Raw genomic sequence first — 11,639 nt, 5'->3', positions numbered from 1 at the left:
CTAGAGATAACAGCGTTAGCAAACAACACTTAATCTTTGGTGACTGCACATTAAAATAAGTTGGCAATAGCAATATATAACCTGGAAATAGATAACCAATTAAAAAATTACAATACTACAATTGTACTATACTCGCCATTTACACATTAGTTGCGTTCCAGATGCTTCACGATATTCACGAAATTCACGATTTGCAGGAACAGCTGTTTTCTCCATTAATAATTATGGGAGGTGGTCACCTGGAACGACTTCCTGTAAAAACCTGCAAATCGTGAACCATCTGGAACGCAACTATTGTACGGCCTCGTGGTTGTTGCAGTTTGTTGAATGACATTTATTACATTCAGAAATTTTGTGATGTGCCACTGCACTGTAACTAGTGATGGCAAAGTAGGTACCTTTAGTCCCTGCTTAAGTAGAAAGTACTTTAGGTACAACATCAAATTTAAGCAGATGCAATGTTGTTGGTCTAATATAAAAATGTATACACCCATATTTTCTCTTTATGCACATATATATACGTAGGTACATTATTACGAAAAATTAAGTACCGATTGCAAAATGTGATTTTTTCATCTCTTAGTAGAGCACAGCTGTCAAGATGAGCGCCATCTACCGCAATCGTCCAACCAGCAAGGCACACCACCACACATATGTTAAATAAAGGGAAATTTTTATTTTGGTGGCAGGTCATGGTGTTAATTATCATATACACACCAATTACTCTTAGGACCAGTCTCAAATGAACATTTAATTCACAACTTGGGTTGAGTTTCAGAGCGATATTTAAATGACCAATATCAGCCATGTAGGGGCAGTTTGAATATACATATGATCTGAAAATGAAATTTTAAAGTTAATCAACAATCTTTACTTGGACGGCTCATCTGAAATTGGCCCTTAATACATAGTGTTGTTCCGATACAAGTAACTACGAGTAAATACTCGATACTTTCTTCAAGTACTAAGTACTTTAGGTACTCCAATCTTTCCCACAAGTACTTAGTTGGGTATCGAGTACGCGGTTAGAGTATTTACTTGTTTTTCCACCTATTCAGAATTTTGGTTGTGACATAAAGTGCTACAGTATTTTTGGCAACACGTTCAAACCTTAAGTTGTACCCAACCTTAACGTGCATGAAGCTAATAAAATAAGTTGGAGAATCGGACTTTGACAACGCCTTAATAATTGAAATTGCATACAGAAATGAAGAAAATGTCAAGACTGCGTTCCCGTACTAGTAAAATTTTTACGTTTTGCAAGATTTACGTCCACTCTTTCGGTAGGTTTTGGCCAAAAGTCCTCGATCAAACTAATGGCTGCTCTTTTGGTAAGTTTCGATCGGAAAGTGCTCGAACTGTTTATTTTTTTCTTCCCATGATGTAGCATTGCCGCGGCGGCAGATAACGCAACTTTCTTATTAAACTTATCAAACTTGTTTAATAAATATATTCAAATGCGTATAAATATGCACAGGCCCTTTGAATTTGCATATATAATATTTTCTGAAATTATTATATTAGTTCTACGGAACGCTGTGATGAGTTCGATACGAGTAAGTATCGAGTACTTCTGTCCGATACATTTGTAGCATCGATACTTTTCTTCGATATTTTAAAAGAGTACAGGTATCGAGGACATGACAGTATCGGAACAACTCTATTAATACTGTTACGATTATCCTCGAAACCTTGAGGGATTACCCAAATACACTCCGGCTCGTATCGCTGGATTGTTAAATAAATGCTAACGATGACCGAATTGTAGTACAATTAACTTTATTGCACAACAAACAATTTACAATACTTGCTAATACAGTAAAAACACCTTACAATACTTGTTAAAGCAATAACAACGCTTTACTACTTGTTAACACAATTAAACTTATAGCTTGCTTATTCGCAACTCAATTCTCCGCTCACTTTACTTGTAGCTTGCTGAATTGTCACTAACTCACCTCGCGGTTGCGGCGCCCTTATATACCTGCGCTGGCACTTATGGCAACTCTAGAACATTCTGAAGTTTATCGCTCATTCTCTTTCTCTCGCTGTTCGCAGGGTTCATCCAACTTGACGTTTCTCTTTGTGGAACATTCTACGTCATTCTTCGAAAATTCTGCCTATTTCTCGTTGTTCGCTTTGTGTTGCCGCAGTATTCGCCACAATACATAGCAACACTCAATCGATAACAATGGCGCATATTCATAGTCATATTTAGTATCTCAATTGGAATTTATTCAATATTATCAAAATCACCTTCTACCAACTTAGGGCCGTTTGCACCATGTCTAGTTTACGCTAACTGGAGGTACATCCTTCAGTTAAGCACATCGACTGCTTTATCGATCACATGTTATATGATGGGTGTCGATAACGTCGATAAAGATGTTTAACTGGGATTTAGAATTAACTAGACATGGTGCAAACGGCCTTTAATTTTTACATATTTCGCCTGTTTTCCCTTAATTTGATAAAGTACTTCTTTCTAGTTACGACTTAGTTGCAGCTGCAGCCGAAACTAAATTTTAAGTTGGTACTTAGCCAGAAAAGTCGAAACTAAGGCGACTATGAATAGCTTTAGTTGTGACTTAGGCCCGGTTACTCAATGTCTAGTTAACACTAATCTCCGGTTAAACATAGTTATCGACGTTACCGACTCCCTGTTATATGAATGGAGTCGAAGTCGTCGATAACGATGTTTAACCGCAGATTAGTGTTAACCATACATTGAGTAACCGGCCCTAAGTCGAAACTATTCTAAGGGCCGGTTACTCAATGTCTGGTCTGCATACAACAGATTAGTGTTAACCATACATTGAGTAACCGGCCCTAAGTCGAAACTATTCTAAGGACCGGTTACTCAATGTCTGGTCTGCATACAACAGGGAGTCGGTAACGTCGATAACGATGTTTAACCGCAGATTAGTGTTAACCAGACATTGAGTGACCGGCCCTAAGTCACAACTAAAGCTATTCGTAGTCGCCTTAGTTTCGACTTTTCTGGCTAAGTACCAACTTAAAATTTAGTTTCGGCTGCAGCTGCAACTAAGTCGTAACTAGGAAGAAGTACTTTATCAAATTAAGGGAAAACAGGCGAAATATGTAAAAATTAAGTTGGTAGAGGGTGATTTTGATAATATTGAATAATCTCCAATTAAAATTTACAAAGATCGATCCATTTTAATCGGAAGATGAAATTAAATGCGTATTACAATTCGAATAAAGCTACATCACAATTTTATAATTGGAATAATTTAGATAAATTTACAAATAATAAGTCAGTTTCACGCTAGTTCTTTTAAAGTAAATTTGTGCATAACATTTAGATATCTACTATTTGTATGTTTCACAGCATGCTTTCGATAAACATCGACTTCACATCACTGCTGTTGTTCTGGCTATTTCACACAATTAACAAGAAAATTATACCTTATTCCTTTGCATAATCATGCAATGAAAATAAAAATTACATAAACGGATGATCAAACTTGATATTATTTAATAAAAATGTAATTTTTCCAAAATATCGTAAAGAAAAATCGGTAGATTTTCACACACGTTTTGCTATATCGTAAACTAAGTCGAAACTACTTAGTAGAAGTCTGAAATGCGACAATGAATAGAGGTAAATTTTAAGTTGGTACTTAAATTTAAGTTGCAACTTTGTTAGTTTCGACTTAAAGCTGAAGCACAACACCGGCGAACGGCAAATTTTTCGTCGCGAATGTTTGCCGAGATAATTAAAACACACTGATTTATATGAGAACGCGCACAACCAAAGCAAACGACGAAGTTTGCTCGACGACTGTTCGCGACGTTAGATTTATTTCTATCGCCGCGGTCAACGGCAACTACAAAAAAAGGCCATGATGACCATACCTTAAAAATTATCGTAATTTTTGTTTAAAAGTAAAATAATATACCTTAGATTTTTCTATCAGAGATTAATCTAGTAAAACGTAAGTTTACTAATAGTTATATTTAAAGACTATTCCTATATTTTAAACTTCTTCTTGCTGATATTTTCCCTCTTCGTTGTAAAAGCTTCCTTCTTGAAACATGGTCACCTTATCAGCTGACAGCATTCGAACCGCTCGATACCGCTCCACTTGTGTTTCAGTAAGCGAATTAGCTGGGCGAAAGATGATCGTCGGCATCGCTCTGCCTGGCGAAATTTGCCGTTCGCCGGGTATTGTGTTTCAAGCATTAGTTGCTGGACTATGAATACGCGCCAATGTATCGGTTCATGAATTAAAGTACCCTGCACACTTGTATACAAATCCTTATGCAATATTATGCGGATCACACAGTATCGCTCCCATCCGCCAATCATAACATAAAATTTGTATAATTAAACAATTGAATTTAAACTTTGGATTATAGAAAATACAATAATTATAACCAAATGTCATTGTTAATGGCCACCCAAACAACCAATAATAATAATAACAAAAAATATGTATATGGATATACATAAACGAAAGACTCGGAGCGGAAACTCAGGCATTCCGCCAGATCACATCATGGGATCGGAAACTTGGGCTTTCCGACCCAAGTTAGTACAAGCAAATAGCGCAACGGGGATCGGAATCTCGGCCTTTCCGACCACGCTCAAAAAATTATAACCGCTATAATTTTTTCAAATACAGCATCACGGTAGACTGGAGACTCGGCCTCGCCAGCTACTTACTGCTTGAATTTATTATACACATATGTGCAAAGAAATGTTTAACCACGTCCTTTCGTACTAACCTTCTTTTTCCAATATCTAGGAAGCCGAATACAATTTTATATTTATTTTTTTTAGTTTATTTGTTAATGTAGGTGTGGTGGTTGAATGGCCCAACCGATGTTGCTTATAGCAAGGGGGCCGGCATGTTTAGGCCATAAGCCTAAACCAAACTTTAAAAGGATGAACCACCCTAATATATAAACGCACACACATACACATATATGTGCATGCATACGAATATGCACATACACCCTTTGCATTATATTTCCCGCCAAATACTTAATAAGGGTATTCATCAAGCCTCATAAATGCATTGTAAACCGTATAAACTTATAATTGTGTAAACCTTATAAATGAACTGTCAAAATTTGTATGGAAACTCGTTTACACATTTCTGATAAATTTATCCAGAGTTTAACTGAATAAACTTGATAAACTGAAGACAATGCAACTCTGTCGCAACTCTAGCTATGTTTTCTTAGGCAATAATCGGGATCCGCATACAAATTTTGCACGCAAATTCAACAACGATATGCTCCTGATAGAGATCTGGTTCAATTATTATCCCGTTGTTTGTTTTGTTTCACTGATAATTCGCAAAGTTTGGTAGCCGTGACAAATGAATTCATGCACAAACAGACATTCTGTCATTGTTTCTTATAACTTGCTTGAAATAAATAGCCTTTATGTTATATGTACATTTATTTAAATAGATATCTCGTAAATATAATTTTTTCCAATTTAGTGAGGTAGTTTCTATAATTTCTTTATCCCCGTGCTAGTAGTATAAAGTTAGTGGCCCTGCGCTTTATAACCAAAGAAAACACGACTATTGTCGCATGTGTAAACGAAAAGAGAAAGTGGGTCGTTCATGTAACAGAGTGCATAAACTTATAAGATTATCTGCTTGATAAAGTTATCGGTTTAGATGAATACCACTAATATAGACAAATTAGCTTAATTTCCCCTCAATACAGTTCGCTGTTTGAGGGTGCCGCTAAACCTTTTATAAAAGAGCGCGTTCATTCCTTTTTTATCACTATCAAGCACGGACGTCTTTCACCCACCACCCTTCATCTCACACAAGGTAATATTGTAAAATATTCTCCGAAAACCAAACACTTTCAATAAAAACTTAGCAACCATATTATTAATTAAAACAAAACTTGTCTTCTTTCCTTTTCACTAAATTAAAACATTGATGCCATGCTGGAATTGCGAGCCACGTATGTGTCAGTGTTCCCAAAAACTAATTTGAAAATAAAAATCCAAAACTTATCCATGTTGGGTGACCTATACACTCATATGACTGAAAAAATTATGACCAATACTGTTCCTTGGTAATGTGCCACAAATATTAATTAATAATTATTTTGTATTCTTACTAAATAACTTAAATATATACGTTTTCTATACCTGCAACGTTATTGACTTTTTATTCGATTTTGACATACAATGTTTTAAACCATGATAAGACGTAATCATAAACCTTTTACAACAAAAAAGGGAAAGTATCTCTCGAAAGAGAAGATGAAAACAATTCAAGTAAGTACTCGATACTTTGCCGATACTGAGTAGGTATCGATACTTTCAGTCTTTTGAGTACAAGTACTCATTAGAGTGATACCTTAAACTATGTTCACATTACCAACATAAAATACTTAGTTTCGATTAAAATACCTCACTAAATTAAGTGCGTTCATACACGCGATTCTTTATTTGTCTTGACAGCTTTGTAGCAACCCCGTGTTATTTTTTATTTAACCAAAAGAGATCGCGAATGTGACTAATTGCGTATATTTTTATATTCTGAGTTGTTTGAGGTAATTTTTTAGATTTTAGATGAGTGATCAAAAGAGAAAGCTTCTGGAAATATTAGCCTTTAAAAAGCAGTTAAACGCATTGCCAATATTTCAAAATGCATCCACCAGCAGAAAGTATTTGCATCTATTGCAGAAGCGGCGTTCTACTATTATTAAAAAGATGTTTTTGTTGAGGAAACAATATTTTTTGTTGTTGTCGTCTGCTCAATACCTTTCTAAGCAATCCCGATTATATTGGAGAAAAGTTAGTATGCTTGTGCACCTCTATACTAAGGTTTATTAACAATTTTTCATTTCCAAAGGAACGTTCCCAAACGTTTTGGGAAGTAGACTGTCAAGTGAATGGTGGCGTGTTCTTTAAGAGCAATTTTAAAATGAAGATAAGTACGTTCCTTGAGCTGTGTGGATATTTAAGAGTGTTGGAAAAAGAGGATACCCCTTTACGTAAGGCTATCACTTTACACAAACGGGTAGCCATTGCTTTGTATGCATTGGGATCATCGGCAGAATATCGCACCATAGGAAACACGTTTGGAGTTGGAAAGTCCGCTGTATGTGGAATAGTTAAGGAGTTTTGTATTCAGACTTGGAAGGTTTTAAGTCCAACTTTCATGCCAACTTTTCCATTGACGAGACAAAAAATTGCCGAATTAGTCCAGGGATTCGAAATTATTGGCTTTCCTCAGTGCATGGGAGCAATTGGTGGGATAAATCTACGTTTTTGTACCAATGTATGTGTCAATAACTTTTTAATTAAACCTTGCAGACGGTTGTCATATTGAGATTCATCCTCCTAGACAAGATGCCACGGACTATCATAATTACAAAGGGTGGTATTCCACCATCCTACTCGCGTTAGTTGATGCAAGGTACGACCATTTATTTTAGTTATGAGGACGATACATCATATACATACATATGAATTTTTAGATACCGATTTGTTTATATCAATGTTGGTAGTCCAGGACGGTGTAACGATTCCCAAATTTTTGAGTCACCAACGCTGAAGGCGCAATTAGAACAGTGTTCTCACCTTCACGAAATGAGTAGAACTATTTTAGATGTTGATGTGCCGGTTTTCATAGTAGGAGACTCAGCTTTTCGTTTCGCAAAATATTGATGAAGCCTTATGCATTCCAAATAATGCAAAATGAAAGGGGAAAAAGTTTTAACTATTCGCTTTCGAAAGTGCGAAGGGTTGTTGAAAATGCCTTTGGTCATCTTAAGGCCCTATTCCGACGAATAGGCAAAGGTATAGACAATAAAGTCGAAAATACGAATGCTATTATCAAAGCATGCTGTGTTCTGCACAACTTCTTAAACGAAAGAAATGACAACATTAACGATAATGGATGTCCGCTTTGCAGGATATAGAAAGGAATCGTCAATATCCACAACAAGAAATGTCTGTCAACGATCGTCAAAATAGTGCAGAAATAATTCGAAATAGTCTAGCTACCTTTTTTTGTAAGTAGAGCTAATTTTAACTGGTATTTTTTTTTAATAAATACTTTATTAATTCAGTCTTTTGTTACAAAATAATACTTCAGTATATTAAAATAATAAAACAAAAACCCAATTCAACTCATTGTAAAAACCAAAACTTAACTACAAGTAATTGTATCAACAAAAACATAGCCAATGAATTACGAACGGATCTCGGATGTTAATATTACAAAGTTTATCAGTTTTTTTTAATTTTTTAATATAAATACAGCAAACTTAATAACATAGACCTTATATCGTTGGCTTAGTGCGTAAACGTGCTAAGTCCATTATTTTTTATTTTTCAGGAGGGACAAAAAACCGTCTAACTTTTTTTGTTGTCAATATTTTTCTAATCTGTAAATGCAGTTTTATTCCTTACTTCGTCTTGTTTTAGTACCAATAATCGGCCAATTTCAAAATAAAGCTGTTGCAGACTTATAGGCCCTTTTAGGACTTACTACATTTTCTCTTTAAGATTTTATTCTTTTAATGTGGACTTAGCACATTTTCTATGAACCTCTTTTTCCATTATTTTTTATTGTTAAAAGATTTTAATTGTTTACTTTAAATATATTTTATTGTTTTAAAATGAATTATAACGTAATACAGTTTTATTTCATTGCTATTAACAAAAATAACTATTTTAAGTCGTAAATTTATGTACCATTTATAAAGGAAAATAATTAAAAGCAAGTAAAGAGGTAAAGTTTGGGCGAAACCCGGCACAGGTATCAAATACTGTCGTAAGCAGGGTCTTTTTCCCGATTTCAAACGTTTTCGATAATATCCTGAGTTAAACTCAATGAAATAATTGAACCACGTTTAGTAGAAATCGCTAAAGTGGCTACCGAAATACACCTTGTAGTCATAAATTGGGCGGTGTCACGCAGTCTTATTTATTGTTAAAAGATCTGAAATTTATCGTTAGATATACGGGAAGCGAATGTAATTTTGGTCCGATTTGAATAATTTTCAACGAATTGCTTTTCCGTACCAGGTTTATTAAGTGCACAGAGTTTGGTAGAAATTGATAAATCGGTTACCAAGTTACAAATTTGTGGTCATAAGTGGGCGGCGCCATGCCCATTATCCAAAAATGTATCATAATATAATTTTCTGCTGAGTGGTTATCGCGATCATCGATTTTAAGTGAATTAGATTTTCAAAAGATTTCTTAGCTAGACCCTAAATAAGGCTCGTACCGAGTTTGGTGAATGGGCTACTGAGATGCTGCATTTCATAATTGGTGGGCGGGGTCACGCCCATTTTCCAAAAATTGCACAATAATATTTTTTACAAAAAATCTACTTCACATACTAATTTTGAACAATTTGCATCCAATATTTACTGAAATATCGTAGTTTTTGCATCGTTAGAAAATACCTTTATATCGGAAATGGGCGTGGTTACATTCAGATTCGCCCATTTTTAATACCAACTTACCTTGGATAAAGGGCAAGCTACATACCAAATTTCGCTGAGATATCTCGAATTACACGAGTGTACACGGACAGGCGTGTATATATATTTTTTTGATTTTTTGGACTTAGCACATATGCGTACCAATGCATAACAACAAGTAAAAACGACATTACGGTAATTTTCTTTTTTGGTAATGATGTATTTTCAGTTATGCTATCTTACTGCATCAAAATCTCAATTTACATAAAAAGTGGACTTAGCACGTTTGCGAACTAAGCCAACGATATGTTAATCAAAGCTTCAAACTCTGTTCAAAATTCGTTAATTAACAGAAATCAAAAATATCAAAATCTCTAACTTTTTAATCAGAATTTCTAGATAATGCTGGGAAGTTTTTTAGCTCAAATAATTTCAGTATAAAAAAGTGCACCTTTGAATGAGCTATGCATATTCAAAATCTTTTTGGAAACTGATAAAAAGTTTGAGATTTTGACATTTTTGAATTTTGTTAATTAACGAATTTCGCACAAAGTTTTAACCTTTAATTTATATGGTCTATATTATTGAATTAACTTTGTTTTCATTGTTAAAAAATATGGTAAACTTGAAAAATAAACATCCGAGTTTCGTTCGCAATTCACTGTCCACATATTGTGTTTACTAGAACAAAAAATTAATTCATTTATATGCAAAAGCAAGAACTCACTTCAACTATTAAAAAAGTAGTATAAATATCAATACTTATTTCTTTTGTAAAAATTCAATGATTGCCTTATTTACTTGTTTGTTATCATTAACGTATTCATCTAAAATTTGAGTTCTTATCATTTCATTTTTTAAAAATGCTTTACTGGTTTCTCTTAAATCTATATCACTTTCTCTCAAATCTTTACTACATTTTTCCATTTCCTTTTCAATTTTATCTAGTTTTTCTAAAAATTTCTTTTGAAAATTTTTCTTTCCAGATGCACGGGCAGCTGCTGATGTCGACGGTGTTGGGGTTGCACAATCGGAAAGCGAAGTGGGAGAAACACCACATTCATAAAGATCGCCCGATGATGTCTCTATAGATAGTGCCACCATTTCACTATTATCTGTAATTTAAAAAGTACATACATATGTACATTATACTACATCACTCTTCATAAAAAAATCGGTACTTTTTTCCCATTGAAATTATAAAATCTATTTTATTTTAAGACTTGCCCCAAAATATTTCGAAAAAATATTAGGATTTACGTGAGCTGGACCGATTTGAGAATACCTCCAAAAAGTGTGTTTTTTGTGAATAAAAACAATATTTTTAAGTATTTTTCTGCAAAAAATCACCTCAGATAACAAAACAATTTAAGCTTAAAAAATTTGCATAGAAATATTTAAAAAAAATGATCAACGGAATCATTCTTTTCTTAAACAAATCTTTGAAAACAGTTAAAAAAAAACAGCATAAAAAATGTCATTATGATTCCCATGAAAAATTGTTTGTATATTTTTATATAAATTTTTTAAGCTTAGCATGATTTGTCATCTCAGGAGATTTTTAAAAAAAAAAAACCTTTTTGAAACAATTTTTATTTATAAAAAACTCCAGTTTGGAAGGTATTTTTAAATCGGTCCAGCTCACGTAAATCTTAACATTTTGCTGAAATGTATTATTATTATATTAGAAGATAACATTAGAAATATAATTGGCAACGCGACAAGGATTTTCTCGCGTTCCCTTTAAATAAAACCACTCGCAGTTTATATTTTAAACGTTATAAATATTTTTATTTTTAATAACTAAAATACGTATAAGAACATATGTATACAAAGCTATATTTGTTTCCGTTAAACTTCCGGTGGCCGTTTTCCCGTGTGCGCGCGGTGACTGTTGAATTTGGAATGTTTTTCTTTTCTCCACTTTCTTTTTGCAGTACCAAGAAAGTTGAAAAGCAGAGGTGTTAGGGTGCTCCTTCATTACAATCGCCCCCCTGCAAGGGCGTACTGAATAGTGCGGCCTGCAGTGTATTCTACGCCATAATATTGAGTGTGTGGCGGTTTGGCGCTACGGCTGTATGCATTTGCGTATTATATTATTTTAGAATGTGGCGCTAACATTAGGCTTCGTGTTGCTGTCGTTTCCAGTTATGGCCTTTCCTTGAGATGTCGTCCTGAAAAGGAAGAAAGCGAAC

The 11,639-nt window shown here is 34.2% G+C and overlaps 1 protein-coding gene across 3 annotated transcripts; it reads left to right on the top strand.

The window, feature by feature from the left end:
• The first annotated feature begins 6,560 nt into the window (after positions 1 to 6,560).
• Positions 6,561 to 10,674, top strand: LOC118750103 (protein ALP1-like). 3 transcript variants are annotated; one of them, XM_036484839.1, is made up of 4 exons: positions 6,561 to 6,799; positions 6,858 to 7,257; positions 7,322 to 7,424; positions 10,431 to 10,674. In XM_036484839.1, exons 1-4 carry the CDS (start codon positions 6,575 to 6,577, stop codon positions 10,447 to 10,449), a joined length of 747 nt encoding a protein of 248 aa, XP_036340732.1. In that variant the 5' UTR covers positions 6,561 to 6,574; the 3' UTR covers positions 10,450 to 10,674. The 3 variants fall into 3 exon arrangements, with proteins under 3 accessions (XP_036340732.1, XP_036340731.1, XP_036340733.1); XM_036484838.1 differs by lacking the exon at positions 10,431 to 10,674 and adding an exon at positions 7,486 to 7,675; XM_036484840.1 differs by lacking the exons at positions 6,561 to 6,799; positions 6,858 to 7,257; positions 7,322 to 7,424 and adding an exon at positions 7,692 to 8,022 and having other exon boundaries at positions 10,431 to 10,635.
• The last annotated feature ends 965 nt before the right edge of the window (positions 10,675 to 11,639 follow it).

Source organism: Rhagoletis pomonella, unplaced genomic scaffold (genome assembly GCF_013731165.1).
Source record: "Rhagoletis pomonella isolate Grant_MI unplaced genomic scaffold, Rhpom_1.0 Rhpom_scaffold_00142, whole genome shotgun sequence".
NCBI lineage: Eukaryota > Metazoa > Arthropoda > Insecta > Diptera > Tephritidae > Rhagoletis > Rhagoletis pomonella.
The sequence above is the reverse complement of the archived record's forward strand: the minus strand, read 5'-3'. Positions and strand labels throughout refer to the sequence as shown.